This window comes from Herpailurus yagouaroundi, unplaced genomic scaffold (assembly GCF_014898765.1).
Source record: "Herpailurus yagouaroundi ecotype Mexico unplaced genomic scaffold, PumYag 205, whole genome shotgun sequence".
NCBI lineage: Eukaryota > Metazoa > Chordata > Mammalia > Carnivora > Felidae > Herpailurus > Herpailurus yagouaroundi.
In genome coordinates this window covers 9,402,723-9,420,635 of record NW_024412436.1, presented here as the reverse complement: position 1 = coordinate 9,420,635, position 17,913 = coordinate 9,402,723, and the positions used below count along the sequence as shown (strand labels likewise).

General features: G+C 37.6%; 1 protein-coding gene across 5 annotated transcripts in view; it reads left to right on the top strand.

Annotated features, from left to right (window-relative positions):
- Positions 1 to 17,913, top strand: part of AKT3 (AKT serine/threonine kinase 3) — a 309,200-nt gene that overhangs the window by 227,828 nt on the left and 63,459 nt on the right. For all 5 annotated transcript variants that reach the window (XM_040451849.1, XM_040451850.1, XM_040451847.1 and 2 more), the window contains one exon: positions 14,831 to 14,953. In XM_040451849.1, coding sequence (XP_040307783.1) covers positions 14,831 to 14,953 — 123 coding nt within the window. The remainder of the gene's footprint in view (positions 1 to 14,830; positions 14,954 to 17,913) is intronic.

The following is a 17,913-nucleotide window of genomic DNA, read 5'->3' as shown; positions in this document are numbered from 1 at the left end:
GAAGGAAGGAAGGAAGGAAGGAAGGAAGGAAGGAAGGAAGGAAGGAAAAGAAAAATATTTATTGAGTGCTTATTGTGTTCCAGTCTTAGGGTGCACTGGGGTGAGTAAAACAGTCATAAAATAAACCCGACAAATGTATTGTAATAGCACCGAACAGATGCTAGGAGAGGGAATGGAGAACCTACTTCCTATAAATTGAGTTGCCAGGCTTGAGGAAGTTGCACTTAGACTGAGACTTGACTGCAAAAAGGCTGGGGAAGCAGGTACCGGGGAAGGAGCTGCACGCACGGAGGCTGTGAAGAGAGCAGCTCTGAGATGCGACTGATCTTTCAGCACAGATGGGTGGCTGTCGTCTTCTCGTTCTGCACCTTGAGAAGCTGCACTCTGTAGTAAGTTCTTTGTCCTATGCAGTTCATACTATGCAATTATGAAGGAGACTCATGAGTGAGAGTTCTTCTTAATGGAATAATGTATACATTGGCTGTCTCAAATTCATAGAAACCGTAGTTTTAGTGTAATAAATAGATGATATGCCTTAGAGACAGATGACCTAAGTTTGAACTCAGCCCTACCACTTAATAGCTGTGGGACGCTCGGTGAATTTTATGCCATCTCTAAGCCTTAGTTTTCTCATTTCTGTGATGCAGATAAGAATCTACCTATTTTATAAGGGGCGTTTTGAGGATTATGCATGTAAGTCACTTAGTACAGTGCCCAGCAAGTAGAGGTATTCGAAAATAATGCCTAATGTGATAATATGGGAATAGTCACTTCAACTTACTATATTTAATCATCTGTAATATGGAGGTAACATTACGTAGCTTTTATGATTGTTAGAATGTACTTCCCTGAGTGCTCAAAATGATAATGTTTATTATTTTTATCGTATTGGTATTAGATATATTTCATAAATAGCCCAGATATTTCACATATATCCTAATAAATACAAATATTTTAAAATAATGACCTTGGGAACTTTCACCTTTTTAAAAGTATATTTTCTTTTCCAAATGAAGAATCTGTTAATATTTAATGGGGTAGAACTGAGCAATCTCTTCTTTATCTTGTTAATGTAGTTTCAATAAAATATTTTCATATAAATTATTTAAATTGTAATAGTATATTGGGAATTTAAAATTAATTTTTAAAGGAATTATTAATTTTTTAAAACTTGTTTTAGAGAGAGAGGGCATAAGCAAGAGGTGGGGGTAGAGAGGGAGAGAGAGAGAATCTCAAGCAGGCTCAATGCTCAGTGTGGAGCCCAACATGGGGCTCGATCCCACAACCCTGGGATCGTGACCTGAGCCGAAATTAAGAGTCAGACACTCAACCAGCTGAGCCACACAGGCATCCCTAAAAGGAAATTATTTTTTGTACTTTTCACATTATTAAGTATTTTCATTATTTGACTTTTAATCCCAGAAAATTTTCTTAACTTGTCTTGCATTACTTCTTTAAAACTTGCCCATTTAGGAGCACTTGGATGGCTCAGTTGGTTGAGCATCTGACTTCAGCTCAGATAATGATCTCACAGTTTGTGGGTTCGAGCTCCGTGTCAGACTCTGTGCTGACAGCTCAGAGCCTGGAGCCGGCTTTGGATTCTGTGTCTCCCTCTGCCCCTCCCCCACTCACACTCTGTCTGTCCCAAAAGTAAATAAGCATTTTAAAAAATTTAAAAATTGCCAGTTGACAGGCTATTTTTTCAGATATCAGGCACCTACTTGGTGATCTAGAATTCATATATTTTCCTACTTGTAAGAAGAGGCCAAGAAGTAGAGGCTGTAGGGCTTGAGGCATTTAACTGATAATTTATGGCTAACACGGCTGCCACCAACCAAGTGTTTCATTGTCCAGCAACTTTGACCTTAGATCCCTTTCATTTTTTCTGTAACATCATAAAGGTTTAATTTGTATTTCAATAAATTTTAATTTAACTAGGCTATTAAAATACAGCATTTTTTGTTCTTCTGTCTATATCACAATCGTTTCTGAAAGAACTTTCCTTGAAAACTAATGCAGACTCTGGAGTTAGCCTGTGAAGAGGGTAGACACAGTCTAGAAGATAATTCTATGAATTGCCTGTTAAATGTAAGAATGCTTGCATTCAGAGTACCCTTCCATTCGAAGTACTTGAATACTAAGTATTCAGGTGTTTGTTTTGTAATGTTATTAATACTGTTCCGGTTTTATATGTAGTATTTGCTGTGGACTGAGTATTTGTGTCCCCCTCACCACAGAACTCATGTGTTGAAACCTAGCCCCCAAGGTGATGATATTAGGAGGTGGGGTCTTTGGAAGGTGATTAGTCATGAGCATGGAACCCTCATGAGTGGGATTAGTGTACTCATAAAAGAGACTCCAGAGAGTTTCCTCGCCCCTCCCACCATGTGAGGATACAGAAGAAAGACAGCCATGACAGACTGGGAAGGAAGTTCTCACCTGACCCCCAGTCTGCCAGTGCCTTGATCTTGGACTCATCAGAACTGTGAGAATAAATTTCTCTTGTTTACGAGAGACCCCCAGTCTGTGGCATTTTGTTACAGCAGCCTAAACAGACTTAAGACAGCCTCCGTCATCCAGTAGTTTCCCTGCAGGTGGGCCGGAGCCATTCTTTTCATCTTGTCTTTTTGTAAACCCAGGGGAGGTGTTAATCCGCCCATCGCACAGATTGGCATTTCTTGTTGCTTACTTACTTACTGTCTTTAGGATATTTAAGTTTCAGCTTCAACAGATATTATGGCAGTGAATGTAGTCATTGAAATTGAACATATTTTGTGACTCTGGAGTTAAGTTTTTTTGTTTTTTAGTTTAGTTTTGTTTTGTTTTGTTTTACTATTACAAAGGAATGACTGAAAGTTGTAAAGGTAGTATTTGCAAGAAAAAAAGTTGTGTTGTAAGTCTTAGACTGCAATGATAATTGTTAGGAACTTTTTAAAGTCCAGGTTTTTTGTTGTTGTTTTTGAAAAATTCCATTAAAAACTAAATTTTTACAGTGAAGGAAATGACCAACAAAGCTAAAAGGTAACCTACTGAATGGAAGAAGGTATTTCTAAATACATCCAATAAGGATTTAATTTTTTTTTAATGTTTATTTGTTTTTGAGAGAGAGAGAGAGAGCACAAGTAGGGGAGGAACAGAGAGAGAGGGAAACACAGAATCCAAAGCAGGATCCAGGCTCTGAGCTGTCAGCACAGAGCCTGACGTGGGGCTTGAACTCATGAACTGTGAGATCATGATCTGAGCTGAAGTCAGATGCTCAACTGACTGAGCCACCCAGGTACCCCATCCAATGAGAATTTAATATCTAAAATATATGAAAAACTTACACAACTTAATATTTTAAAAAACAATTCTGTTACATAACGGGCAGAGGACTTGAATAGACTTTTTTCAAAGAAGACATATAAATGGCCAATAGACACATGAAAATATGCTCAACATCACTCATCATCAAAAAATGCAAATCACAACCATGATGGGATATCACCTCACTCACACTCATCCGATTGGCTGTTAACAAAAAGACAAAAAATAACAGTGTTGGTGACAACATAGTGGGAAGGGAGCCCTGGAACACTGTTGATGGGAATGCAAATTGGTGCAGTGACCATGGAAAACAGCATGGACGTTTCTCAAAAAATTAAAAATAGAACTACCATATGACCCAGCAAACTCCACTTCCGGGTCTTTATTCAAAGTAAATGAAAACTAATTTGAAAAGATATATGCACCTCTATGCTCATTGCAGCATGATTTACAATAGCCAGGATATTTGAAAGCAACCTTAGTGACTGCTGATAGATGAATGGATAAAGAAGATGATGTATCTCTCTATCTATAACTTTTATTACTTTGTGTGTACATAATGTATACATACACAAACATACATTTACGATGGAGTATTACTCATCTATAAAAAACAGTGAAATCTTGCTGTTCATGACAACATGGATGGACCTAGAGGGTATTACGCTAAGTGAAATGAATCAGAGAAACAGATACCATATGATTTCACTTGTATATGGAATCTAGAAAACAAAGCAAATGAACAAATAAAACAAATAGACTCATAGATACAGGAAATAAACTTGGTTACCACAGGGGGAGGGCGGGGTGAAATAGGTGTAGGGGACTAAGGTGTACAAACTTTTAGTTATAAAATAGATTAGTCACGGGGATGTGACATACAGCATGGGTGATATGGTCAGTAATACTATAATAACTTTGTATGGTGACAGATCATAACTGGACATTGTGGGGATCACTTCATAATATATAAAAATATCAAATCACTGTCCTTATGATGTACTCCTGAAACTAGTGGGACATTGTACGTCAATTACACTTCAGTTAAGAAAAAGAATATAACTGTTTTGCAAGATATAGCAATTTATTTTCAAAATAAACATTACCGGTTTTGTGAAGAAATAGTCTTATTTAGTAGGTTAAGATCATCTGTTTACATTAGTGTCTTCCTAACAGCTTGATTAAGTACAACACACAAAAGACATGTAGTCGTTCCCTTAAAGGAACTGAAATTTCTAAACTTTCTATGTTTTTTGCTTGAGTAGCAAGTAACTCGTTGTTTTCGAACAAAAACAAGAATATTCAGTTATTTTATATGATTTTCTTCTGCTTCTAATAAAAATACCTTGAGAAGTGTAAACCTTATTTTCCCTATAGATAATTATTTGGAAAGTATTTTTGAATTTCCCTTTATTCTTTACATATTTATTGAGCACATATTGTGTGCTACGTATTAGGTTTGGCTCTGAAGATTCAAAGCTCTAGAGTACTTGCATGGTCTTTTCCTGTGCTTTTCCCTGTGCTTCTGCCAGGAAAACAAAACTAATACAGCATTAAATTAGCCACGAGGGTTAACAGTACATGTATTTGAAAGCTTTGCAAAGTTTCTTTCTGACTACAGTGTAACAACTGCATGTCCATTGCAGAACATCAAAAAGTCAAAAAAGTAGTTATTTTAATTCAGTTGTAAAATAAATTTATTGACTGCTTGCTAGAAGCTAGTCACTGTATACTTGGTATATGACATGAACAAGACAGATGGCCTCAGTATTTATGGAAATCATAGTGTTTGGGGAATTCATATCAAACAAATAATTATAAGTGATTTTCAAGGTAAAGAACAGAAGATGAACACCACTCTAAATCTCACCAACCTAGCAATAATTGCTCTTACCACGTTAATATATTTTCCTGTTTTTATACTGTACACATTTTCCATTTTATTTAGTATTCTAAAATATATACTAATTGTCTACTGATTAATTATGTACATATACTATAATTTATCAAATCCTTACCAGATTTTGGGACATTTAGATTATTTCCTTAACTTAATCAACTTTGCTTGGGTATAATCTACATGCAATAAAATGTGCTCCCTTTAAATACACATTACATGAGTCTTGACAAACAACATTACGTGCATGGGGTCCCCATTATAGTAAAGGTGTGGAATATTTCTGTTGCCTCAAAAAGTTCTGACGTGCCATCTGTCACCCCGTCCTGCACCCACACTAGGTCCTAGGCAACCGCTGACCTGCTTTGTGACACTAAAGATTTGATTTACCTTTCCTAAAGTTTCTTTGAAATCGAATCATATAACATATACTGCTCTGTGTGTTTCTTTTCCTCAGCCTGAGGTTTTTGAGTTTATTCTTTTTGTGGCACTTCTCAATAGCTTGTTCCTTTCCTTGCTGAGTCGTGATGGATTGCATGGCTAGACGAAGATCTGCCCCGCTCTTAGTGTACATGTGGACTGACTGCAGTCATCTCCTAATGAAAAGGCTGATACACATATTCATGCACAGGTTTTCTTTTCTCTTAGGTAAACACTGAGGAGTATCATTGCTGAGTTTGTGATAAACATACATTTATGTTTTATTCAAAAAGTCCAGCATTGTTTTCTAAAGTAGTGTCATTTGACATTTCTGATAGCAATGTAGTGAGAATTCTAGTTACTCCACAACACTTGGTGGGGTCAATCTCTTTAGTTATTCTAGTCAGAATATAGACGTGTATTATTGTGGTTTTAAGGTGCATTTCTCTGATGATTAAAATGATATTAAATATCTTTTCACACACTTCTTCGCTATTCATTTCTTGTGACCTGTCCAAATACTTTGCCTAATTTATTAATTGGATTATTTTCTCATTGTTATTATAAGAGTTCTTCATATGTTCTGGTTACAAGTAGTTTGCCAAATATATGCATCAAAATTATTTCCCCCATACTCTACCTTGTCTTTTCATCATCTCACTGATATTTTTTGACAACAGTTTTTAGTTTTGAAGTCTCAATTTATCAATTCTTGTCTTTTCTGGTTTTTATTTTTTTGGTCTGCTATCCAAGAAGTCTTTGTCTACCCTAAATCATAAATATTTTCTTCTAGAACTTTATAGTTGTATCTGCTACATTTAGATCTATGACCTATTTTAAATTGATTTTTATGCATATGAAAAGGTAAGGATTGGTGTTCCTTTTTTTCCCCATATGGATATCCAGTTATTCCAGCATCTTTTATTGGAAGTACTGTACTCTGCCCCATTGAATGACCTTAACACTTTTGTCAGAAATCAATTTGTCACGTATTTGTATGTTTCTGGACTCCCCACTGTGTTCTATAAGTTGATGTGGCGTTCTTTACACTGATACCATATTGTCTTGATTATGGTAGCTTTAAAGTATGTCTTAAAATTAGGAAGAATACTGTTGTTTCTCAGAATTGTTGTGGCCCTTTTAGGTCCTGTACATTTCCATATCAATCTAGTATCAGCTTCTTAATTCTTTACAGAGAAAGCCTGCTGGGACTATGATGCATTTGCTTTGAGTCTGTAGATCATTTTGGGGAAAACTGACATGTCAACAATATTAGTGTTGTGATCTGTGTACTCAGTATATGTTTACTTTTGTCTTCTCTAATTTCTACTGACACATTTTGTAATTTTCGCTGTGTAAGTCTTGCACGACTGTTACCAATTTTTCCCTTACATATTTCTACTGGTTTTTTTCATTGCCAGTTGCTTATTGTTAGCATATAATACATTTGAGCTTTTGTTTATTGACCTTGTATCCCATGGGTTTCTGAAGCTCACTTATTGTTTTATAATTTTTTTGGTAAATTTCTTTGGAATGTCTTTGTAGACAGGCTTACTGCCTGTGAATAAAGGCAGTTTTACTTCCTTTCCAATCTGAATGACATTCATATATTTGTCTGTCTGTCTGTCTGTCTGTCTGTCTATGCCTTATTTCACCTGGCTAAGAACTCCTGCACAATGCCAAATAAAAGAAGTGAACATCCTTGTTCCCACTCTCAGAGGGAAAAGAGATTCAGTCTGTCATTATTAAGTGTGATGATAGCTATACATTTTTAAATGCCTTTTATCAGGTTGAAGAACTTCTCTCCTGTTCCTGCTTTGTTAAGAGATTTTAGTATCAGTGGCCATCAAGTTTTCTTAAAACTTCTTCTGCATTGCTTGAGATGATCATATGGTTTTCCCTTTTTTAGTCTGTTAATACGGTGAATTACATTGGTTTCAAATGTTAAACCAATCTTTCATTCTTGGAATTAACCATCACTAGTCATGTTGTATTGTCAGCCTTTGTTGGATATGATTTGGTAAAGTTTTGTTAAGACTTTTTACATCTGTGATTATGAGGAATATTGATACCTTTCATGTAGTAGCTTTGGTTTTGTATTAAGGTAATGCTGGCCTTGTGTAATGTGTTGAGAAGTATTTCCTCCTCTTATTTTCTGCAAGTATTTGCATGAAATTGTTATGATCTCTTCTTTAGGAGTTTGGTAGTATTCACTAATATTTTATTTGCAAGTTTTGGGGGAACTGCATTTTTGGGGGTTAGGTTTTAAATACAGACTCATGCTTACCCCATTTTATTTTCAAGTTAGGTTGTACCATTTCACATACCATAAGACCCTTTGACCTGAACACCTTCATTTCCCCCCTTCAGGCTTTTATGCTACTGTTAATACATTTTACCTTTACATATGCCATAAATGCCACTATGCATTGTTATTTTTGTTTTAAACCATAACTGTCTTTTAAAAAGATTAATAACACAAGAAAAATCAACATATATTTACCCACAAAGTTATGATTTACAGTCTCTTCTTTACCTTGTGTAGATCCAGTTTTCCATCAGGTACCATTTTGCTTCAGCCTGAAGCATTTACCTTGAACATTTATAGTGTAGTGTTTCTGGGGCTCATTTCTCTAACCTTTTGCATGTCCCCAAAAGGCTCTATTTTACTGTCATTTTTGAAAAGATACTTTAGCTGTGTATAAAATTCTATAGTTTGCCTGTTCTATATTTACCTACTATCAAGGTGCCTCTCCACTTTCTCCTGGTTTGCAGAGTTTTTTTTTTTTTTTTTTTAATCTTTATTTATTTTTGAGAGAGTGAGAGAGAGAGAGACAGAGTGAGAGCAGGGAAAGAACAGAGAGAGAGGGAGACACAGAATCCGAAGCAGTCTCCAGGCTCTGAGCTGTGAGCACAGAGCCCAGTGTGGGGCTCGAACCCACGAACCGTGAGATCACGACCTGAGCCGAAGTCGGACGCTTAACCGACTGAGCCACCCAGGCGCCCCTACACAGTTTCTGACAAGGAGTGTGCACTCATTCTTTGGTCCCTGTGGTTAACATGTCTCTTTTATTTTTGAATTTTTAAAAAAAAATTTTTAATGTTTATTTTTGAGAGAGAGAGACGAAATGTGAGTGGGGGAGGGACAGAGAGAGAGAGGGAGACACAGAATCTGAAGCAGGCTCCAGGCTCTGAGCTGTCAGCACAGAGCCTAACATGGGGCTCAAACTCATGAACTGTGAGATCATGACCTGAGCGGAAGTCAGATACCCAACCAACTGAGCCACCCAGGTGCCCCTTAACGTGTCTCTTTACCACCACCCCTGTCCTATTAAACTTTTCTTTTATCCCTTGCTTTCAGCTATTTAATTATGATGTGTCTTATAGGATTTTCTTTACATTTCTTTGTTTCCCTGTTTGTTTATTTACTTATTTTGAGAGAGAAAGAGAGCATGAGCAGAGGAGAGGCAGACAGAGAGGGTGAGATAGAATCCCAGTCAGGTTCTGCATTGTCAACACAGATCCCAATGCGGAGCTTGAACTCACAAACAAGGAGATCAAGGTCTGAGCCAAAATCAAGAGTCAGATATTTAACCAACTGAGCCACCCAGGCACCCCTCTTCACATTTCTTTCAGTTGGGTTTTCTTTTAAGTCTTTGTGAATCTGCAGGCTTATAGTTTCATCAGATTTGAAAACTTTTTGGACATTATTCAAGTATTTTTTTTCTGTTCATTCATTTCTCTCATCGATCCTCAGAACGCACTTATACATATGTTAGACTGCGGGATATCATCCCACGGTTTATCAATGCTCTGTTCATCTTTTTTGTTATTTTTTTATATCTTTAACTTTAGATCTGTTTCCTGTGTCTTAAAGTCTGTTACCATTTTTTTCTCCAGTGTGTAGCATGCTGTTAATTAAATCAGTTTTTTGTTTTTCATCTAGGACATCTCAGACTTCATCTCTTGAAGTTTAATTTGGGACTTTTCTTTCTTTCTTTCTTTCTTTCTTTCTTTCTTTCTTTCTTTCTTTCTTTCTTTTTTATATTTATTTATTTTTGAGAGACAGAGTGAGACAAAGTGAGACTGGGAGAGGGGCAGAGAGAGAGGGAGACACAGGATTGGAAACAGGCTCCAGGCTCTGAGCTGTCAGCACAGAGCCTGACGCGGGGCTCGAACCCATAGACTGTGAGATCATGACCTGAGCCGAAGTCGGACGCTCAACCAACTGAGCCACCCAGGCGCCCCTAATTTGGGACTTTTCGTATCTCCCATTTATTTCCTTATGCTTCTCTCTCTACCTTTTGAACTTTTAGACTATATCTTAATAGCTATTTTATCATAGTATTCTTCTATCTCTGTCATTTGTGTCACTTTCTGAGTGACACATTTTTCTCCTAGTAATGGGTTATATTTTCCTAGTTCTTTTTGTGCCTGATAATTTTTCATTGGATGATGTTGTTCTTACTTATAAACGGTGATCATTTCCAGGCTTGCGTTTAACCGTAGACTGGCCATGCTAGCCTTTGCTGTGACACTGGTATTGCCGCACTGCCCAGGCAGGAACCTCACCGACTGTCCTGGGTGCCACATTTCTTAGGAGGCCTTTCCATCCTGCCTGGCAAGGATGCAAAGCACTTTGGGCTCTGTGTGAGCCTGGGATCGTTTCACCTGATCTTTTCCAGGGTCTCTTTCCTTGGCCTCAGCCTTTTTCTTACATATGCTGCTCCTTACTATTTGGATTTTCCTACTGGATACAGAATTTTAAGATGCCTTTTTGTTTTTCATTTAGCCATTTGGCCGTATTGCTCCATTGCCTTTTTGCTTACGTAGCCTCTGAAAAATCTAGGATTATTCTCCTATTTGTTCTTCTGTATGTTATGTTTCCCCAACCTCAGAATTTTTAACAGCTTTTCTGTCACCAGTTTTTTGGTGACTTGAATGTGCTCTGACTTTCTACGTTCCAGTAGTTCATGCATGTTTGTGAATTTTCATCATGTTGAGGTTCATTGAGATACACAGATGTATGCATTTATCATTTTTATCCAAGTTTGGAGAATCTGGGGCATAATTTTGCAGGTGTCTCCCTCCCTTTTTCAGGAACTGCCATTACGCATATGTTAGCTTCCTTGATGCTGTCAACCCATCACTAAGGCTCTTTTTTTTTTTTAAGTTACAATTTGTATAGTTTCTTTTATTGTGATTTGATACTCATTGCTTTTCTTCTCTTGCAGTGTCTAATTTGTTGTTAATCCCATCTACTGAAATTTTTCAGATACTGTACACTTTATCTCTAGAAGTCCCATTTATTTCTATTTCTATTTCCCTTTATCTCATGTACTGTTTTAAAGTCAGTCTATTAAATCCATCACCCCTGCTATTTTTAAGGTCTGTGTCTAATGACTGATTTTTCTCTTGGTTATGGGTCTTATTTCCTGCATCTTCTTATGTCTAGTAATTACTGCTTGCATACTAGATCTTTGGAATTTTACATGAATGTCTGGGTTTTGTTGCCTTCTTCATATTTGTTAACCTTGATAATGTAGGTTTAACTTGTACTTTGACTTTTTTTGAAATACCTACTGAATGCCTGGCTATTCACTAATGACACTGTTTTGACTGCGTAGAAATTGAATGTCTGTCAGCTCGGAGTGACCTCTGGGAATTATTTGGCATACAGATCTCCATTCCTACTCTGCTGGTTTTCCTAGAGTTTAACCTCACACACTACAGTGCTCACTACTCTGTGGCATACTAAACGATGTGGATTTTGTGTGGCTTCTTGCTCACTTGTGTTCTCTTCAGCAAATGCCGTCTACCTCACCCTCCTCAAAATCTGCTCTCATTCTCTGGTGGTGAGACCTTGAATCATGCTTGGGATTTCCTTTCCTGCCAGTGATGTTCCACCCAGCACCCCCGGACAGAAGATGGGTGGCTTTAGGACTCACTCATTTGTTTCCCTTTTCAGAAGGATCTTGGTCCTGTGCTGTCTCTTGTCCAGTATCTAAAAAGAATTCTGTTACATATTTTTCGTAATTGTCATTTTTTTGTTGTATGCATTTCTGCCAAGTTGTGTAGGGCAAGAGGGTAAGTCTGGCCCCATGGACTTTCTATTCTACTTTTCTAGTTTTTTAATTATTAGTTTAATATATTATGTTTAACTATTAGTTACATCAGAAGTTATTTTGATACGGGATTAGATGAGAAATCTAATTTTTTTCAACATGGTAGGAAGCCTGTGTTCACATTTTTGTCATTGTATACACTGCTACAGAGAATATCCTTATGTAGAAGATTTACACATTTCCTTTTTTTAAAAAGGAAATTTCTAGAAGAGAAACTGTGGTGCTTTAAAAATTATCATAGTATCTATTTCCGGTTGCCCTGTGAAGAGTTGCTGTCTGCTTACATCCCAACCACGAGCGTATAAAGATACTTATCTCACGACACTTCCATTGACAATGCTATTTCTGGATATGCTAAATTGCCTCATTTACGTGTTTATCTCTGCTTTATTGATTATTATAATGTGGCATGTTTACATAAACTGTGTTCATTTGTAGTCCTCTCATTTTAATTGTCTGTGTCCTTTTCCCTTTTTTCCTTGTGTCTTAGTCTTTTAATTTTTTTCGTATGATTTCTTTATATGTGTATGCCATCTTTTTCTCTTCCTAGTGCTCAACACAGTGACTTGAAAATAATTAATGCTCACTAAGTGGAAAGTTGGTTTAAAGCCAAGGTAGAAACTGAGAAGGAATATCCAAAGAGTTAGCTAGAAAATCAGGAGAGAGAGCTGTATTACCAACGGCAAGGAACACGTTCAAGAAGGGGGCCAATAGCTGATGTTGTCAGTTCCAGAGCAGGAAGACATAAATAGATCATTGGATTTGGCAATTAAGAGAATATGGGTTATCATGGCAAGAATAAGTTCCATAAAAGGGTGTACATCAGAGGACAGCAGATTGAGAAATTATTCTTCTCCTTAAGTATCTTTTTTTTTTTTTTTTAGCTGATATTTTTATAGAAATTGGCTGGGAGACAAATTGAAGAATATGGTCTAAGCAAAGCTGTAGAAGGCTGCACGTATTATATTGATTTAGGGAGGATCTTTATCTTTTGTGTGGCAGATGAGTAGGTAGGCTTGACATTGTTTTAAGAAAAGTTAGGAATCTAAATAGTATTTTCATCCCATTAGAAGGTTGCCATAAATCTATGTAGAGATCACAGGGGTTCCTTCATCCAAGTTAGTGATATTTTGTTGTAAAGGGCAGCAGAAGTTACTTGGCCCAGAAATTTTTCAGAGTGGCTTTACTGATAATGGAAACTTCTTTCTGCCTCTCATCCTCATTTGAATGGTTATGCATTAATAATATATATCTGCCTATATAAATGAGTGAATTTTGAGAAATATCCCTGAGTAATTATATGCAGTGGTTTTATTTTGGCATACTGTATTTGATCACTTGTAAGGCGTATTTAACATTTCTGTAGTCAGAATGCCTTCTATATTGTCTTTTATATTTGACGGTTTATTAATAGTTTTAATTGACAACTTTTTTGTTTCTTTTTTTGTTAAGTTTATTTAGAGAGTGCGCGCGTGTACCTGTGCTAGCGGGGGGGGGCCCCAGGAAAGGAGGGAGAGAGAGAATCCCAAGCAGGTTCTGCACTGTCAGTGCAAAGGCCAGTGTAGGCCCTGACATAGGGCTTGATCCCACGCGCTGTGAGATCATGACCTGAGCTGAAACCAAGAGTCGGACACTTAACCCACTGAGCCACCCAGGCACCCCAACTTTTTTTGTTTCTTGCTATTAACTTAAAATGGTGATGGAGTCCCAATAAAGAGCATCTTAGATTTGATACAATATGACAAGATAGCATTAGAGTTTAGGGACTATCTGCCAAATATTTTAGTTTTACTATAACTGATGTTAAGCCAGTCTTTTTTGGCAGTTGTTACATCATATTATCTCCCACTTTTCACTGTGACAATTGGTTATGCATAAAATTTATCTTAAAACAGTGACAGACTCTTCAGTGGAGGTGGAGGAGGAAGAAGGGAAGAAGTCTGTAGGGAACCTCTTTTATGTTGCTTAAGTTATGATTTGCTGTGTGAGGAACAAATCTTGGATAACCATGATTCTTACATGTTTGTCGGGGCACTAAGTCCATAATCGTGTGAACGTGTAGTTAATTTCTGATGCAGTGGTCAAGGACACACTGATTGGTTCATTCCTTTAATCACAGACCTGTATTGAGAATCTACTGTGATACATAGCAGTGGCCTCAGCACTATTAACAAACCTTCAATGTTCCTGATGGATTTCTTAATACAGTGAAGCAGTACATTAAGAGTCAATTCATAGTGCCCGGAACCTGCTCCTTCCATACATGCATTGTTGAACTGAGAGATGAGATGGGGCAGTTTCACAAATCAAGAGCTGGCCTAAATGGAGGGCTGAGTGCTTGGCCACAGTGAGCACCCAGGGAGCACCTGTTAATCCTGTAGGTGATTCGTAGGAAGTGAAGGAGCTTATGGTTTTAAGTGATCATATGAGGGGAGAGGTTGGTATTGTAGTTATTATTGAAATAGCACTAAAAGGGGAATAACGGGAGCTCCTCAGTCCGTGTTGACCGTTACTAACATAAAAACTTGAAGCCTTATGGTTTGTCATTGTAGAAAACATTGGTTCAGACTTTGAAAACTTTTCCAGAGATCTCATAAATCAACAGCAGTTGTGGAAGAAAGCAAGTTCACATCGATCCGTTTTAGCGAATCAGCAGGCCTTCCTTGGAAATCAAATACAAATCAAATAACCAAGTAGAAATATACCCTCTCTGTTGTGTTCATTTATTTTAATAATATCTCGATACCTAATCCTTGCAAGAGTGAAGCAACAGGACCGTGAGGGGAAATGCAGTCTGATGATGCGTACTTTTTTCCTCTGGTAACTGAAGGTTAAATGGGTAGCAAGCAGAATGCCTTAAACAAGATTGGTATATTGATTAAAACGCTGATTTAACAGCTCGCAGTCTCCCCTTGGAAACCTGGAGAAGATAAGCCAGCTGCTGTGTAAGAGTGCTCCGCGTCCACTGAGAGTACGCTATCTATCATCACAATATGGTGGTGAGAGGTGTTTTATGTTTGTGTTAATTTCCCCCACTAAATCAGTAATTATTACAATCCTGTCCCTGCTGTTTACCCTGCAGCTGTTTTTCCATTTGTCGAGAGAGCGGGTGTTCTCCGAGGACCGCACACGTTTCTATGGTGCAGAAATTGTCTCTGCCTTGGACTATCTACATTCCGGAAAGATTGTGTACCGTGATCTCAAGGTAAAAAAAAAAAAAGTAATCAGAATTTGTTTTTGCAGAGACTATAGGGACAAACACAAAGTAATTACAAAGTTATACAGTTTGGAGAAAAGCAGATTTCGTTGGGAAAAAAAAAGCACTCTGTTTAAGAATGTAGTTTATTGTATTTGACAGGGATTCCATTCACTGATATGTACGTAGTTCCTTTATGTCTGAGGTTTTGAAGTGCCCAGTAATATCTCTTTCACTCCTTTGGTCAGATGTGACCTGCCAATAATTGTTTCATTTTTCTGGAACTTTGTGAGTAATGTTAACCATCTGATTAAGAATCAGGTGCCTTTGCCAGGGACATTCTAAAGTAAGTTTCATTGTTATAGTCTACCATACTGTTATGGATGAAACTTGTATAATAATGAAGGTATTTATTGGGAAAATACTCAGTTTGCTTTTGGTATTGACTTTGTGGTGGCTTTAAATCCCTGAAGCCTTTTAATACAGCCTTTTATTAATTTGCTTAGTTTCCATTTTAAAAAGCACTGTATTGTTTTATGGGCAATAGTGACTTCACTTCTCTGAATTCCTTCCTGACAAGGCTCTGGGACCAGCTCTGGGTCAGCATCCATTCTGTAAAGAGCAGACAGCACCCGTTTCAGGCTTTGCTGCCCAGATTCGCTCTGCAGCTGCCCTGCTCTGCTCCTGTAGGGCAGTAGGCATGTGAGTGAGGCTGGCTGTGTTCTGGTAAAACTTCACTCACAAGAATGAGTAGTTGGCCAGATTTCGCTCCCAGGCCATAGTTTGCTAGGCCCTGAAGTAGCTCGTTAAAGGTAGTAGTAATTCTCATGTGACACTGTTTTGATGGATTGGCCACGTTAGGGAAATGTATCCCATGATACATTTGGAACACATTCTAAATGTGACTGTCTAGCTTTCATGAAAAGTAAATCCTATAGTAATCTTATTAAAATCGGATACAGAATTGCTTAATTTATTAAATACTAGCCCATTTAAAGTGTGATTTGATTTGTAGATATAGACGTTACCAGAGTCTTTTATGAAATCTTTCTGTACGAAACGAGGTATAGATCTAGAATACTATGAAAGACATCACAACTGTCCCTCGCTCCCACCTCACTCCTTTTCAACCTGTGATTCCTACATCATCCATTTAAGTGCTTGTCTTTGAAGATGTTCTTAATCATGTACCTTTAGGCTACGAATGACCCTAAGGCGTAACTACCTCGCAAAGCATTATTCTGCACACTGATGGTGAAATTTAGTATGTATGTTTATGTAACATGTTATGCATTAAAGTTTAAAAGTAGCTATAAATACCGTATTTAGGAAAAATGAACTGAGCAGCTATAAAACATCTAGGTCAGGGGTGAGCCGCTGTGCAAGGGCCAGATGCACCAGCGGGGAATACCCATCAACGGTAGGATTGTATTTAGCCTGAAGTTTTTTATGACAAAGAATGTGATGGAATTAAGCTTCTGCATCTGATGTCTGAGTGGCCAAATAATCCGTTAATGTTTACATGTCTTGAATCTCAGTATTTTTTTAAAGAAATTAGTTATATGGCATGACAAAACTTGTAAGTTTCATGGCATTTCAGATAGACTTAGAAATAGTTTGCTCTTCTCTGAGTCTGCTCTCCCCGCTGAAGAAGTGTTATATTTTATAGATCCTAGTTGTGGGGGGGGAGGGGGGTGTCCTCGATTTAGGGAAATGAGAATAATCTGGAAGTACTCAGTAACATATTCAGAATGCTTAAAGCTGGAAGATAGAACCATTAACCTAAAGGAGGAAGAGAAAGAATGCTCCTTTGATTGGCAACATTGATTAAGGAATGTTATAATTGGGATGGTCTTGGTCAGTATTCTTTGCGAATCATCATTAAATGAACCAACAGGGGCACCTGGGTGGCTCAGTCGGTTGAGCGTCCGACTTCGGCTCAGTCATGATCTCACAGTTTATGGGTTTGAGCCCCGCATCAGGCTCTGTGCTGACAGCTCGGAGCCTGGAGCCTGCTTCAGATTCTGTGTCTCCTTCTCTCTCTGCCCCTCCCCTGCTCATGCTTGGTCTCACTCTGTTTCTCAAAAATAAATAAATGTAAAAAAAATTTTTTTTAAATGAACCACCATATTGTGCATTTAATATGAGTTTCATTGCCCTATCCTTTCTGATGTTGGAATTAGATCAACATTGTTACATGGCAATATATATGAATACCAGTCCAAGTAGTTACCATATACACAGACCACTAACTTCACTAGACAATTAAGTAGTCTCTGCTCTCTTAAGTGTATTTTTTTAATACAGTATTAATCTCAAGGTCTAAGTAAATATATAACATAGGACAGAATATACACACGCACATACACCAGAAAGAGTACATGTAATGTTAAAAGCCAAGCATTCAAATTTATACAAGTATTACTTGTATCCGTAGTGCAGGATTATGCACAAACAAAAGAGATCCTGTAGGTGGGATCATTAATACTTTGAGTTGGTCCGTAGGTGACAGGTGAGGTCACTGAAGCCTGGACGCCTAGCAGGTGACTTACTCAAAGTCAAGATGATAGAAAGCATGAATCCAAGTCTGGTGTTCTGCTCTTTACACCCTTCTGCCTCTCTAGAGTCGAAATGAAATCTACACGGGGCAAGGAATGCATTGGATTAACTCTGGGAGATGTTTGTAAATCTAAATAAAATTCAAATAGTGCTGTGGAAGATAAGAAAATAGATGCTTTAACTATATTTACACCAGATATATTAAAGAACAGCATCATCCACAACTGATTTAGGTACCCACTTTAATTGATCAGTCTCAGATTTGTCTTGATCATCTCCTTACTAATGACCTTATGTTTAATAAAATGCAAATCCATTTGAGATGCCTCTCATAGCTGTGCCTCTCAAGTAAATCAGTACCTATTTGCTGACGCCTCATTTATCAAGGAAGGAAAGCTTTACTTCACGTG